At 45.2% G+C, this 14,189-nt stretch overlaps 1 protein-coding gene across 3 annotated transcripts in view; it reads right to left on the bottom strand.

Moving 5' to 3' along the window:
• The window catches only part of dixdc1a (DIX domain containing 1a), a 52,127-nt gene that overhangs the window by 35,958 nt on the left and 1,980 nt on the right, over window positions 1-14,189 (bottom strand). For 2 of the 3 annotated variants that reach the window (XM_061878056.1, XM_061878058.1), the window contains exon 1: window positions 13,118-13,554. In XM_061878056.1, coding sequence (XP_061734040.1) covers window positions 13,118-13,140 — 23 coding nt within the window. In that variant the 5' untranslated portion in view covers window positions 13,141-13,554. Of the gene's footprint in view, window positions 1-13,117; window positions 13,555-14,189 lie in introns of those variants that run through there. The other variant, XM_061878057.1, reaches the window with a different exon arrangement.

The raw sequence follows: 14,189 nt of genomic DNA, 5'->3' as shown, positions 1-14,189 counted from the left end.
TTGACTTCCTTAGTTCCTGGTGGCACTTCCTGTTTGGTCTGTTGCTATAGTCACGCATTAGTGTCACCTGCCTCTTGTTTTTGACTCACACCTGTTTGTGATAGGCACCGACGTCCCACTGGGTCATCATTGTCACCCTCGGTTTGCACACGGCCACTCTCCCACTGCGCCACGCTATTCTGTTGATGTTTGACTTCCTTAGTTCCTGGTGGCACTTCCTGTTTGGTCTGTTGCTGTAGTCACGCATTAGTGTCAATTGCCTCTTGTTTTTGACTCACACCTGTTTGTGATTGTCCCCGACGTCCCACTGGGTCATCATTGTCACCCTCGGTTTGCACACGGCCACTCTCCCACTGCGCCACGCTATTCTGTTGATGTTTGACTTCCTTAGTTCCTGGTGGCACTTCCTGTTTGGTCTGTTGCTATAGTCACGCATTAGTGTCACCTGCCTCTTGTTTTTGACTCACACCTGTTTGTGATAGGCACCGACGTCCCACTGGGTCATCATTGTCACCCTCGGTTTGCACACGGCCACTCTCCCACTGCGCCACGCTATTCTGTTGATGTCTGACTTCCTTAGTTCCTGGTGGCACTCCCTGTTTGGTCTGTTGTGATAGTCACGCATTAGTGTCATCTGCCTCTTGTTTTTGACTCACACCTGTTTGTGATTGTCCCCGACGTCCCACTGGGTCATCATTGTCACCCTCGGTTTGCACACGGCCACTCTCCCACTGCGCCACGCTATTCTGTTGATGTTTGACTTCCTTAGTTCCTGGTGGCACTTCCTGTTTGGTCTGTTGCTATAGTCACGCATTAGTGTCACCTGCCTCTTGTTTTTGACTCACACCTGTTTGTGATAGGCACCGACGTCCCACTGGGTCATCATTGTCACCCTCGGTTTGCACACGGCCACTCTCCCACTGCGCCACGCTATTCTGTTGATGTTTGACTTCTTTAGTTCCTGGTGGCACTCCCTGTTTGGTCTGTTGTGATAGTCACGCATTAGTGTCATCTGCCTCTTGTTTTTGACTCACACCTGTTTGTGATTGTCCCCGACGTCCCACTGGGTCATCATTGTCACCCTCGGTTTGCACACGGCCACTCTCCCACTGCGCCACGCTATTCTGTTGATGTTTGACTTCCTTAGTTCTTGGTGGCACTTCCTGTTTGGTCTGTTGCTATAGTCACGCATTAGTGTCACCTGCCTCTTGTTTTTGACTCACACCTGTTTGTGATAGGCACCGACGTCCCACTGGGTCATCATTGTCACCCTCGGTTTGCACACGGCCACTCTCCCACTGCGCCACGCTATTCTGTTGATGTTTGACTTCCTTAGTTCCTGGTGGCACTCCCTGTTTGGTCTGTTGTGATAGTCACGCATTAGTGTCATCTGCCTCTTGTTTTTGACTCACACCTGTTTGTGATTGTCCCCGACGTCCCACTGGGTCATCATTGTCACCCTCGGTTTGCACACGGCCACTCTCCCACTGCGCCACGCTATTCTGTTGATGTTTGACTTCCTTAGTTCCTGGTGGCACTTCCTGTTTGGTCTGTTGCTATAGTCACGCATTAGTGTCACCTGCCTCTTGTTTTTGACTCACACCTGTTTGTGATTGTCACCGACGTCCCACTGGGTCATCATTGTCACCGACGTCCCACTGGGTGTGAGTTTTCCTTCCCCTTATGTGGGCCTACCGAGGATGTCGTAGTGGTTTGTGTTGTGGTTTGTGCAGCCCTTTGAGACACTAGTGATTTAGGGCTATATAAATGAACATTGATTGATTGATTGATCACTGATTACTTCCTTATTTAAGCCTGCCTTCTCCCTTCGTGTGTTCTAGGTCTTTTGTTTGCGGTAACCAACCATCACATTTGTTTCTTGTTCCAGTCCGTGTGCTAAGAGTTACCGTAGCTTCGTATGCACGTTGCCCTTTTTGCTTCCTGACTCGGTGCTAAGTTTTAGCATTAGCTCCCCGTGCGTTAGGCACGTGTTTCTTTTGTTGAATTCTGTCTGTTTTGTACCAGTGTAATTATTTTTTTTTGTATTAAATCAAGCCCTTACCTGCAAGTCCTGTCCGACTGATCCTTAGCATTTTGGGGTTGAACCAAACGCACATCACCTTGCGTTCAAAACGTGACACCAACAACTCTCTCATCCCCGGCTGTTGCCTTTTAACAGAGCGACAGGTGATTAGATAAGCCGGTCCTGGCCCACACTGCTTCGCTGCAGGTCGGCAGGCCACGCCCCCCTTCACATATACGTTTTTAACAGCCCTCGGAGGACCGCAGAATTAGGGATTAAACCCTTTTGGGTAGGGCCTGTTTGATTGTTTTCCCTTTTCCTCTTACAGGCATGTCAGCATAATTGACACAAGCCGAAAAATTATCAGCGGGATGCATGCCGAGGGAAATTCGTTCCATTCCTCATCAGCCATTATACTCCTTGAGGTTTGCGACCACCGGTTCCGAGAGCATCGGAGGCAGCCTGGGGATGAAACATGCTGTCGACTTCACTCTGCTTTGTTTTGACGGAAATAAGATGCAGCGACTGTGGCCTACGACCCGTGTGTATGTTGCGTGGCCCTCCCTCCGTCTTTGTGGGAAAACAACACTGTGCGTGTGTTGGGAGGCGATTCAGACGGAAAAAAACTGCTTCTTCCGGAGATAAGTGGTGAGAGAGTGCAAACAAAACTGTGGGCTTTAGGGTAATAATCTAAAAACCCTAAAACCAGTGAAGTTGGCACGTTGTGTACTGTAATTCGTCAATAGAAACATAATACAATTATTTGCCAATCCCTTTCAACTTATATTCAATTAAAAAGTGACGTGAATTATATTTATATAGCGCTTTTCTCGAGTGACTCAAAGCGTTTTGCATAGTGAAACCCAATATCAAAGTTGCATTTTTAAACCAGTGTGGGTGGCACTGGGTAAAATGTCTTGCCCAGGGACACAACGGCAGTAACTATGATGGCAGAAGCGGGGATCGAACCTGGAACCCCTCAAGTCGCTGGCAACCAAGCTATACCGAACAGACTGCGAACACAAGATATTTAATTTTGGAACTGAGAAACTCAATTTTTGGGGGTAAATAATCATTAACGTGGAATTTAATGGCAGCAACAAAGTCACCTTTCCTTTAAACCAGTGGTCCCCAACCACCGGGCCGTGGCCCGATTGGTACCGGGCCGCAGAAGGATTTTTTATTGAAAAAAATAAAAATAAATAAATATTATTATTATTATTTTTTTTATTAAATGTGAATTTTTTTATTTATATAGCGCTTTTTCTCTACTGACTCAAAGCGCTTTACATAGTGAACCCCAATATCTAAGTTACATTTAAACCAGTGTGGGTGGTACTGGGAGCAGGTGGGTAAAGTGTCTTGCCCAAGGACACAACGGCAGTGAATAGGATGGCGGAAGCCGGCTTCGAACCTGCAACCCTCAAGTTGCTGGCACGGCCACTCTACCAACCGAGATATACTATATATATTTATCAACATAAAAAACACACTTTACACTTACAATTTGTGCACCAACCACAAAAACATCACTTTTTCATGACAAAGAAGAAGAAAAAAAAAATTTGGCATAAGTCACATCTATGATATCCCGCCCGGCAATCCTGATTGGTTCATTATTTTTTGCTATCATGAAGGATTTTGCACTGCCCTCAAGCCCTGATCCTTGTGTGGAGCTCGGTGAGAGTCAGGTTAGACTACTACACCTCCATACCATCACAGATGCTGGCTTTTGAACTTTGCGCCTAGAACAATCCAGATGGTTCTTTTCCTCTTTGTTCCGGAGGACACGACGTCCACAGTTTCCAAAAACAACTTGAAATGTGGACTCATCAGACCAGAGGACAGTTTTCCACTTTGCACCAGTCCATCTCGGATGAGCTCCGGCCCTGCGAGGCCGGCGGCGTTTCTGGGTGTTGTTGATAAAAGGCTTTCGCTTTGCATAGTAGAGTTTTAACTTGCACTTACAGATGTACTGACGTACTGTAGTAACTGACAGTGGTTTTACGAAGTGTTCCTGAGCCCATGTGGTGATATCCTTTACACACTGCTGTCGCTTTTTGATGCAGTACCGCCGGAGGGATCGAAGGTCCGTAATATAATCGCTTACATACGGTGATTTTTACAGATTTTCTGAACCTTTTGATGATATTATGGACCGTAAATGGTGAAATCCCTAAATTCCTTGCAATTGCTGGTTGAGAAATGTTGTTCTTAAACTGTTCCACAATTTGCTCACGCATTTGTTGAAAAAGTGGGGACCCCCGCCCCGTCCTTGTTTGTGAATAACTGAGCATTTCATGGAAGCTGCTTTTACACCCAATCATGACATGAATTAGCCTGTTCAACTGTGGGATGTTCCAAATAAGTGTTTGATGAGCATTACTCAACTTTCTCAGTATTTTTTTTCTTTTGCCACTTGTGCCAGCTTTTTGTCTTTAGAGTTTATTAAATTGAATATAGGTTAAAAGGATTTGAAAATCATTACATTTTGTTTTTATTTACGATTTACACAACGTACCAACTTCACTGGTTTTGGGGTTTGTAGTTTTGTTGCTATTATGGATGCGGGCTTAGGTGCCCATCCCTAATTTTATTACCCAAGAACTATATTTTAATCAATATTCATGGTGGGTATACATCCTTTTTGATAGTTTTATAATAAAGTAAGGCTTGATGCTTATTAATAGAGATGATGGATGCCTATAAAAAAGCCTGTACAGTAATAGTTGTGATAAAGAAGGATGCTAACAGTACAAATAACTGACCGATATGGTGGTCCTTTAAATTAGGGCAGCCCATATTTTGTTTTTTGTTGGCCCACAGTATATCATAACAATACAATTAAAGACATTGCATCAAAATATTAGGGCTTGACGGAAACAAAGTATGGACACTCCAGATTTAAAATAATGCTCCACAATCATAACATAAGTGACTCCAGTACTATTTTGCTCATGCATTTCTTGAAAAAGTGGAGACTTTCACCCCGTCCTTGTTTGTGAATGACTGAGCATTTCATAAAAGCTGCTTTTTATACCCAATCATGGCACCCACCTGTTCCCAAATAGCCTGTTCACCTGTTTGATGTTCCAAATAAGTGTTAGATGAACATTCCTCAACTTTCTCAGTCTTTTTTGCCACATGTGCCAGCTTTTTTGGAACACGTTGCGGTCAGCACATTCCAAAATGAGCAAATACTTGCAAAAAAACAACGTTTTCCAGTTCGAACGTTAACTATCTTGTTTTTGCAGTCTATTAAACTATAAAACAATTTTTTACATTGTGGAGGGGGCGTGGCCTGCGGGTCTGCAGCGAAGCGGGGTGTGCCAGGTGTGCGTAGATGGCCCACCTGGGCCTTTTTATCTAATCACCTGTCGCTCTGTGTAAGCAGCAAACGGGGAGGAGGGACTTAATTTGTTGGAGCTGGAGCAAGAGGGCGAGCGAAAGTGAGAGCACGGACTGAGAGAGAAAAAGGGACAGACTTTGTGCCGGAAAGCAGAATGATGGAAAACACGAACAGTAAAACAGTATTACATCCAAAAACCAAGGCCGGGCTCTCATCTCGGTACTTGGTGGTCAGAAGAACGCCCCTGGAGGGCAACCTCCACATACATATTCTGGAACGAATCAGAGACATGTTAATCAGAATTAGAATATTTTTTTGCATTTATGTTAGAAACTTTGTATTCAGTCGTAAGTCAGGGCAGAAAAATAAACACGCATTAGAATACGCGAAAACAAAAACCCATTCTGAATAAGGTAAAGCACTGGATGTGATTGTGTCTCTCAATGTTGGATAGTTTGGGGCCAAATTCATGAGAATAACCATTATGTGAATAAATAATAGCATACTTGCCAACCTTGAGACCTCCGAGTTCGGGAGTTGGGGGAGGGGGCGGGGCTAAGGGGGGAGGAGTGTATTTATAGGTAGAATTCTGTTATGTCTAATAAGGGGAGATGACGGCAGACTGACACCAGGGGGGTTAATGTACTATTTATAATATATAAAATCATCCATCCATCCATATTCTACCGCTTATTCCCTTTTGGGGTCGCGGGGGGCGCTGGCGCCTATCTCAGCTACAATCGGGCGGAAGGCGGGGTACACCCTGGACAAGTCGCCACCTCATCGCAGGGCCATCAATGTATATATAACTATGTGTGTAGATTAACTGAAGTGTGTGTTACCGTAAATGTTGAATGACAAAGCAGACAAAAATCAAAGAGGGCAAGGGAAAAGGAGTCCAAGATCCACGAAGGGTCCGTGGGGCAAAGAGAGATGTCAGAGTCCGGGGGCGAAGGAGGAGTCGGGAAACGAGGGAGGCAGTCCAAATCTAGGGCAAAGGAAGGGGAACAGGTATCCGATTTGAGAACTAAGTTCCCGCGGCGATCCTTGGGTCCACTGGTCCTTTATTGAACTTGACCTCATCAGTACTAGGTGAGCAGATTGGTCATTGAGGGCAGGCTTATCGCTGCGTGGGCGTGCTGCGCTAAGCGTGCACCGTAACAAATTCACTGAAATTCAAGTATATATATATATATATATATATATATATATATATACACGTAACACTCCTCTACTCATTGTTGTATTAGAAAGTGCAATGCTTTGCAGACAGTAGTACAGCCTTTGAAGGAGCATAGGTATGGGCATCCATCCATCCATTTCTACCGCTTGTTCCTTTTTGGGATCGCGGTTGGCCGCTGGAGCATATCTCAGCTGCATTCGGCCTGAAGGCGGGGGTACACCCTGGACAAGTCACCACCTCGCCGCAGGGCCAACACAGATAGACAGACAACATTCGCACACTAGGGACCATTTAGTGTTGCCAATCAATCTATCCCCAGGTGCATGTCTTTAAAAGTGGGAGAAAGCTGAAGTACCCGGAGGGAACCCACGCATTCACGTGGAGGACATGCAAACTCAACACAAAAAGATCCCGAGCCCGGGATTGAACCCAGGACTACTCAGGACCTTCGTATTGTAAGGCAGATGCACTAACCCCTCTTCCACCGTACATAGGTATGGGCAGCATCTGTGACATTTAATTTGCAGGAAAGGAGCGAGTTTAGGGTTGAATTGTCTATCCTCGTTCTATTCTCTGTCACTATCTTTCTAACCATGCAGTGCACCCTCTCTGATGATGCATTGCTGTCGTCGTCGACATGACTGTCTCTTCTTTTGTCTCTGTTATGTTTTTTGGACATTACTACTTGCCGTAATTTTGAAGCAATGCATGATGGGAATCCGGATGTTGTGTGTCAGTGTATTAACGTGCCGTTTTTTTTTTTTTGCAAACAATCATTAACTTTAGAATTTGATGCCAACAACACGTGACAAAGAAGTTGGGAAAGGTGGCAATAAATACTGATAAAGTTGATGAATGCTCATCAAACACTTATGTGGAACATCCCACAGGTGTGCAGGCTAATTGGGAACAGGTGGGTGCCATGATTGGGTATAAAAACAGCTTCCCCAAAAATGCTCAGTCTTTCACAAGAAACGATTGGGCGAGGTACACCCCTTTGTCCACAACTGCGTGAGCAAAGGTTTAAGAACAACATTTTTCAAAGTGCAATTGCAAGAAATTTAGGGATTTCAACATCTACGGTCCATAATATCATCAAAAGGTTCAGAAAATCTGGAGAAATCACTCCACGTAAGCAGCATCGCCGGAAACCAACATTGAATGACCGCGACCTTCGATCCCTCAGACGGCACTGTATCAAAAATGGACATCAATCTCTAAAGGATATCACCACATGGGCTCAGGAACACTTCAGAAAACCACTGTCACTAAATACAGTTTGTCGCTACATCTGTAAAGGCAAGTTAAAGCTCTACTATGCAAAGCGAAAGCCATTGATCAACAACATCCAGAAACGCCGCCGGTTTCTCTGGGCCCGAGATCATCCAAGATGGACTGATGCAAAGTGGAAAAGCCGTAGATGTTATAAAAGTGACAGGGCCGGCACGCTGTTTATAAGGAGGAAAGGCGGACGTGACGACAGGCTGTCCTCACTCAGGTCCGGCTGGAAATCGGGAGAAATTCGGGAGAGGCGCTGAAATTCAGGACTTCCCCTGAAAATTCAAAAGGGTTGGCAAGTATGCAAAATCATCAGATTCAGGTAAACGTGTACACCTCCCAAAAACTATGAAGTGAGTGTTTTATCAGATGATTTAGTGATTATATCCAAGTGTTTCTCCCGTGGGAATCCGAGCAGCAGCCTCCACTTAATCTTGTCTGAGCTGATGACAAAATGACAGTTAAGATGCCTTCCATCCCTTTATCCTGCTGGGCTGCAGCCACTCAATAAACAAACTTTGTTTTGGCTCATGAACCTTTGCTGCTGCTGCTGCTGCTGCTGACACAGCAGAAAACGTGGATACATTTGGACTTTCAGATTAGGCGGCGGGGTTTATATGAGATTAGCACCATATTAACATTTTAACATCAGTACTTTAACCGCAATTTCACATCCATTTGATGTTTTTTAACTGCTGGCGTTTTTTACTGTGCATTTATTCATGATTCTGTTTTGTTATTGTCTTGTGTTTGTTTATGTGCAGTACTTATTTACAAACCCTGTTTCCATATCAGTTGGGAAATTGTGTTAGATGTAAATATAAACGGAATAAAATGATTTGCAAATCCTTTTCCACCCATATTCAGTTGAATATGCTACAAAGACAAGATATTTGATGTTCAAACTCATAAAACATTTTTTTTTTGCAAATAATAATTAACTTAGAATTTCATGGCTGCAACACGTGCCAAAGTAGTTGGGAAAGGGCATGTTCACCACTGTGTTACATCACCTTTTCTTAACAACACTCAATAAACATTTGGGAACTGAGGAAACTAATTGTTGAAGCTTTGCAAGTGGAATTCTTTCCCATTCTTGTTTTATGTAGAGCATGGGTGTCAAACTCTGGCCCGCGGGCCAAATCTGGCCCGCCGCGTAATTTCATTTGGCCCTTGAGGCAATATCAAATTAACATTAGAGCTGTAACACCGCATCCACCACTAACACTCATACTCGTCGACCCTCCCGATTTTCCAGGGTGACTCCCGAAGTTCAGTGCCCCTCTCGAATTTCTCCCTATTTCCACCTGGACAATAATATTGGGGGCGGGCCGTAAAAGCGCTGCCTTTGGCATTCTCTACATGTCGCCACGTCCGCTTTTCCTCCATACAAACAGCGTGCCGGCCCACTCACATAATATATGTGGCTCATACACACACACAAGTGTATGCAAGGCATACTTGGTCAACAGCCATACAGGTCACACTGAGGGTGGCCGTATAAACAACTTTAACACTGATACAAATATACGCCACACAGTGAACCCACAGCAAACAAGGATGACAAACACATTTTGGGAGAACATCTGCACCGTAACACAACATAAACACAACCGAACAAATACCCAGAACCCCTTCCATCACTAACTCTTCCGGGACGCGACAATATACACCCCCGCTACCACCAAACTCCGCCCCAACTCAAACCCGCCGCCGAAAACAGGCATTCAATTTGTATTTTTATTTTATTTGATATGCCATTGATATTTTTAAATTATTATTATTTTAAACTCGGTTTTGCATGTCACTATAAAGTTATAAAAGCCTTGCTTGGTCAATATTCAATGCAAAACTTGCTTGAGTCCCTATTAAAGGAGTAATTTGTTCAACCTCAGCCCGTGGCTTCGTTCAGTTTTAAATTTTGGCCCACTCTGTATTTGAGTTTAACACCCCAGATGTAGAGCTTCAGTTGTTCAACAGTTCGGGGTCTCCGCTGTCGTATTTTAGGCTTCATAATGCGCCACACATTTTCCATGGGAGACAGGTCTGGACTGCAGGCGGGCCAGGAAAGTACCCGCACTCTTTTACTACAAAACCACACTGTTGTAACACGTGCCTTGGCATTGTCTTGCTGAAATAAGCAGGGGCATCCATGATAACGTTGCTTGGATGACAACGTATGTTGCTCCAAAACCTGTATGAACCTTTCAGCATTAATGGTGCCTTCACAGATGTGTAAGTTACCCATGCCTTGGGCACTAATGCACTCCCATACCATCACAGATGCTGGGTTTTGAACTTCGCAACTATAACAATCCGGATGGTTATTTTCCTCTTTGTTCCGGAGGACACCACGTCCACCGTTTCCAAATATAATTTGAAATGTGGACTCGTCAGACCACAGAACACTTTTCCACTTTGCATCAGTCCATCTTAGATGATCTCGGACCCAGCAGAGCCAGCGGTGTTCCTTGGTGTTGTTGATAAATGGGTTTTGCTTTGCGTAGCATAGTTTTAACTTGCACGTACAGATGTAGCAACCAACTGTAATTACTGACAGTGGTTTTATGAAGTCTTCCTGAGCCCATGTGGTGATATCCTTTAGAGATTGATGTCAGTTTTTGATACAGTGCCGTCTGAGGGATCGAAAGTCACGGTCATTAAATGTTGGTTTCCGGCCATGCCGCTTACGTGGAGTGATTTCTCCAGATTCTCTGAACCTTTTGATGATATTAAGGACCGTAGATGTTGAAATCCCTAAATTTCTTGCAATTGCACTTTGAGAAACGTTGTTCTTAAACTGTTTGACTATTTGCTCACACAGTTGTGGACAAAGGGGTGTACCTCGCCCCATCCTTTCTTGTGAAAGACTGAGCATTTTTTGGGAAGCTGTTTTTATACCCAATCATGGCACCCACCTGTTCCCAATTAGCCTGCACACCTGTGGGATGTTCCAAATAAGTGTTTGATGAGCATTCCTCAACTTTATCAGTATTTATTGCCACCTTTCCCAACTTCTTTGTCACGCGTTGCTGGCATTAAATTCTAAAGTTAATGATTATTTGCAAAAAAAAAATGTTTATCAGTTTCAACATCAAATATGTTGTCTTTGTAGCATATTCAACTGAATATGGGTTGAAAATGATTTGCAAATCATTGTATTCCGTTTATATTTACATCTAACACCATTTCCCAACTCAAATGGAAACGGGGTTCGTAAGATTTTAGGCCCACCCACACTTTTTTAACCTGTGACCTACTTTTGAGAAGGTTTTTTTTTATAATTTTTATACCACATATTATATTGCAAGAATATAATATGTGGGTTGTGAGTTTTTCCTTGCCTTTATGTGGGCGCTGAACCGCGGATGCTGTTGTGGCTTGTGCAGCCCTTTGAGACACCTGTTATTTAGGGCTATATAAGTGAAGTGAAGTGAATTATATTTATATAGCGCTTTTCTCTAGTGACTCAAAGCGCTTTACATAGTGACACCCAATATCTAAGTTACATTTAAACCAGTGTGGGGGGCACTGGGAGCAGGTGGGTAAAGTGTCTTGCCCAAGGACACAACGGCAGTGACTAGGATGGCGGAAGCGGGAATCGAACCTGCAACCCTCGAGTTGCTGGCACGGCCACTCTACCAACCGAGCTATGCTGCCCCATTGATTGATTGATTGATTGACATCTGTAACAGTGTTAAAGTTGTTTATACGGCCACCCTCAGTGTGACATGTATGGCTGTTGACCAAATATGCCTTGATTAACAGTCAATCGGCTTCACGGTGGCAGAGGGGTTAGTGCGAAGGTCCTGAGTAGTCCTGGGTTCAATCCCAGGCTCGGTATCTTTCTGTTTGGAGTTTGCATGTTCTCCCCGTGAATGCGTGGGTTCCCACCGGGTACTCCGGCTTCCTCCCACTTCCAAAGACATGCACCTGAATGTTGTCTGACTATCTGTGTTGGCCCTGCGATGAGGTGGCGACTTGTCCAGGGTGTATGCCGCCTTCCGCCAGATTGTAACTGAGATAGGCACCAGCGCACCCTGCGACCCCAAAGGGAATAAGCCGTAGAAAATGGATGGATGGATGGATAACAGTCAATCTACTATCTGGCTCTCTCTGCCCCTCCCTCATGAATTCTGATGCGTGCGGCAGACCTTCACAATTTGTTATGTTTATTAGTGAAGTGAAGTGAATTATAGTTATATAGCGCTTTTCTCTAGTGACTCAAAGCGCTTTACATAGTGAAACTCAATATCTAAGTTACATTTAAACCAGTGTGGGTGGCACTGGGAGCAGGTGGGTAAAGTGTCTTGCCCAAGGACACAACGGCAGTGACTAGGATGGCAGAAGCGGGAATCCAACCTGCAACCCTCGAGTTGCTGGCACGGCCGCTCTACCAACCGAGCTATGCTGCCCCATTGATTGATTGATTGATTGACATCTGTAACAGTGTTAAAGTTGTTTATACGGCCACCCTCAGTGTGACATGTATGGCTGTTGACCAAATATGCCTTGATTAACAGTCAATCGGCTTCACGGTGGAAGAGGGGTTAGTGCGAAAGTCCTGAGTAGTCCTGGGTTCAATCCCAGGCTCGGGATCTTTCTGTGTGGAGTTTGCATGTTCTCCCCGTGAATGCGTGGGTTCCCACCGGGTACTCCGGCTTCCTCCCACTTCCAAAGACATGCACCTGAATGTTGTCTGACTATCCGTGTTGGTACTGCGATGAGGTAGCGACTTGCCCAGGGTGTACGCCGCCTTCCGCCAGATTGTAACTGAGATAGGCACCAGCGCACCCTGCGACCCCAAAGGGAATAAGCCGTAGAAAATGGATGGATGGATGGATGGATAACAGTCAATCTACTATCTGGCTCTCTCTGCCCCTCCCTCATGAATTCTGATGCGTGCCGCAGACCTTCACAATTTGTTATGTTTATTAACCCCTTCTTAACCTTGAAAATATACGCCGGACATTTGAGGCATTTAAGAAACCCCGCCCGGACAGCCCGGCAAAAGAGGACATGTCCGTATGGTCGGTCTATCTGTGAATGTCATCTCGAAATGGATGCAAGGAGGCGGTAATGGCAGTAATGGAGGCGAGAGCACGCTGGTTGCTAGGCAATAGCATCTTGCCTCGCTGAGACACACCCACACCTAGTACCATGTCATCTGCAGACAATGCACGTTGTGTGTCGTACGCCGCGGATGGCGGAGACGTCGCATTCATCACACGGCAGCTAACAGTCTGGTAAACAAAACAAAAAAAAAATGGAATTCGATTCTTACCATTTCATCTGTTTGGCTCCCATGGCGAGCGTCTTATCCTCCCTCCTGCATCCGGGTGATGCCCCGCTCCTCAGCCAGGACCATAGCCTGGACGACGGTCTGTGTCGGTACACCACAGAGGAGGGGGAGCTGCCACGGAGCGGGACGACTCTCCACGTTGCCTCGGTCACCAAATCCTCTCATATGGAAGCAAATCCCGGTTCGCAGAAATCCCTGAAAGCCGCCACCTTTCACCCTTCCCCGTCCCCTCGGATGGTGCCAAGCTGCGGGAGGGGAAGAGAGCAGGAGATTGGAGCTCAGCAGCACCAGTCTCTCATTCCATTTTCAAACACGTTTTTTTTTTTTTTTGTCTTCCCCTTGTGGACAAATACTGGTGCATTTGCACGCCTCCTCTTTTCTTCCACGGGCTTATTCTTTCTTTTCCGTGCAGAGAGGATGCCAGACATGGCTCCATCTGGGTGTGTTTACCCCCTCCCCCCCCTTTCCTTCATTCCACCTCCCCCCTTGTCCTCGCTGTAGGAGGACGAGGAATTTTCTCCTTTACCTTTCCACTCTATGCAATTCAATTTTTTTTTTTTTTGCAAAGACTCATGGAAATCTATGCGGTGAAAGCCCGGGCTAAAATAAAAACATACCACTGTTGAGGTTAAGGGTGTGTTTGCGAAGGCTAAACATAGCCTTGAATTACTGTGGGTTAAGAAACCAGAGTTTTTTTTTTAATGGGATCTGCATATAAGTCTGTAATTATGACTAAGCTTTTCGTATTTTTCGAAGCGGACAAATGCAAAATGAAACTTGGACTCATTTGAAGAATGCACTGAGAGCAGTTCACTTGCAAAACAACACTGTAGTGTGCATGCCAGGCCAGCAGTTGTCGACGTCACTTTGCAAAGAAACACACTTTACACACACGGGTAAGACACAGTAACACTATTGTGTTGCCAGCTACATATATATATATATATCCATCCATCCATCCATTTTCTACCGCTTATTCCCTTTCGGAGTCGCGGGGGGCGCTGGCGCCTATCTCAGCTACAATCGGGCGGAAGGCGGGGTACACCCTGGACAA

Source organism: Nerophis ophidion, linkage group LG18 (assembly GCF_033978795.1).
Source record: "Nerophis ophidion isolate RoL-2023_Sa linkage group LG18, RoL_Noph_v1.0, whole genome shotgun sequence".
NCBI lineage: Eukaryota > Metazoa > Chordata > Actinopteri > Syngnathiformes > Syngnathidae > Nerophis > Nerophis ophidion.
Note: the sequence above shows the minus strand (reverse complement) of the source record. Positions and strands in the feature narration are given on the sequence as shown.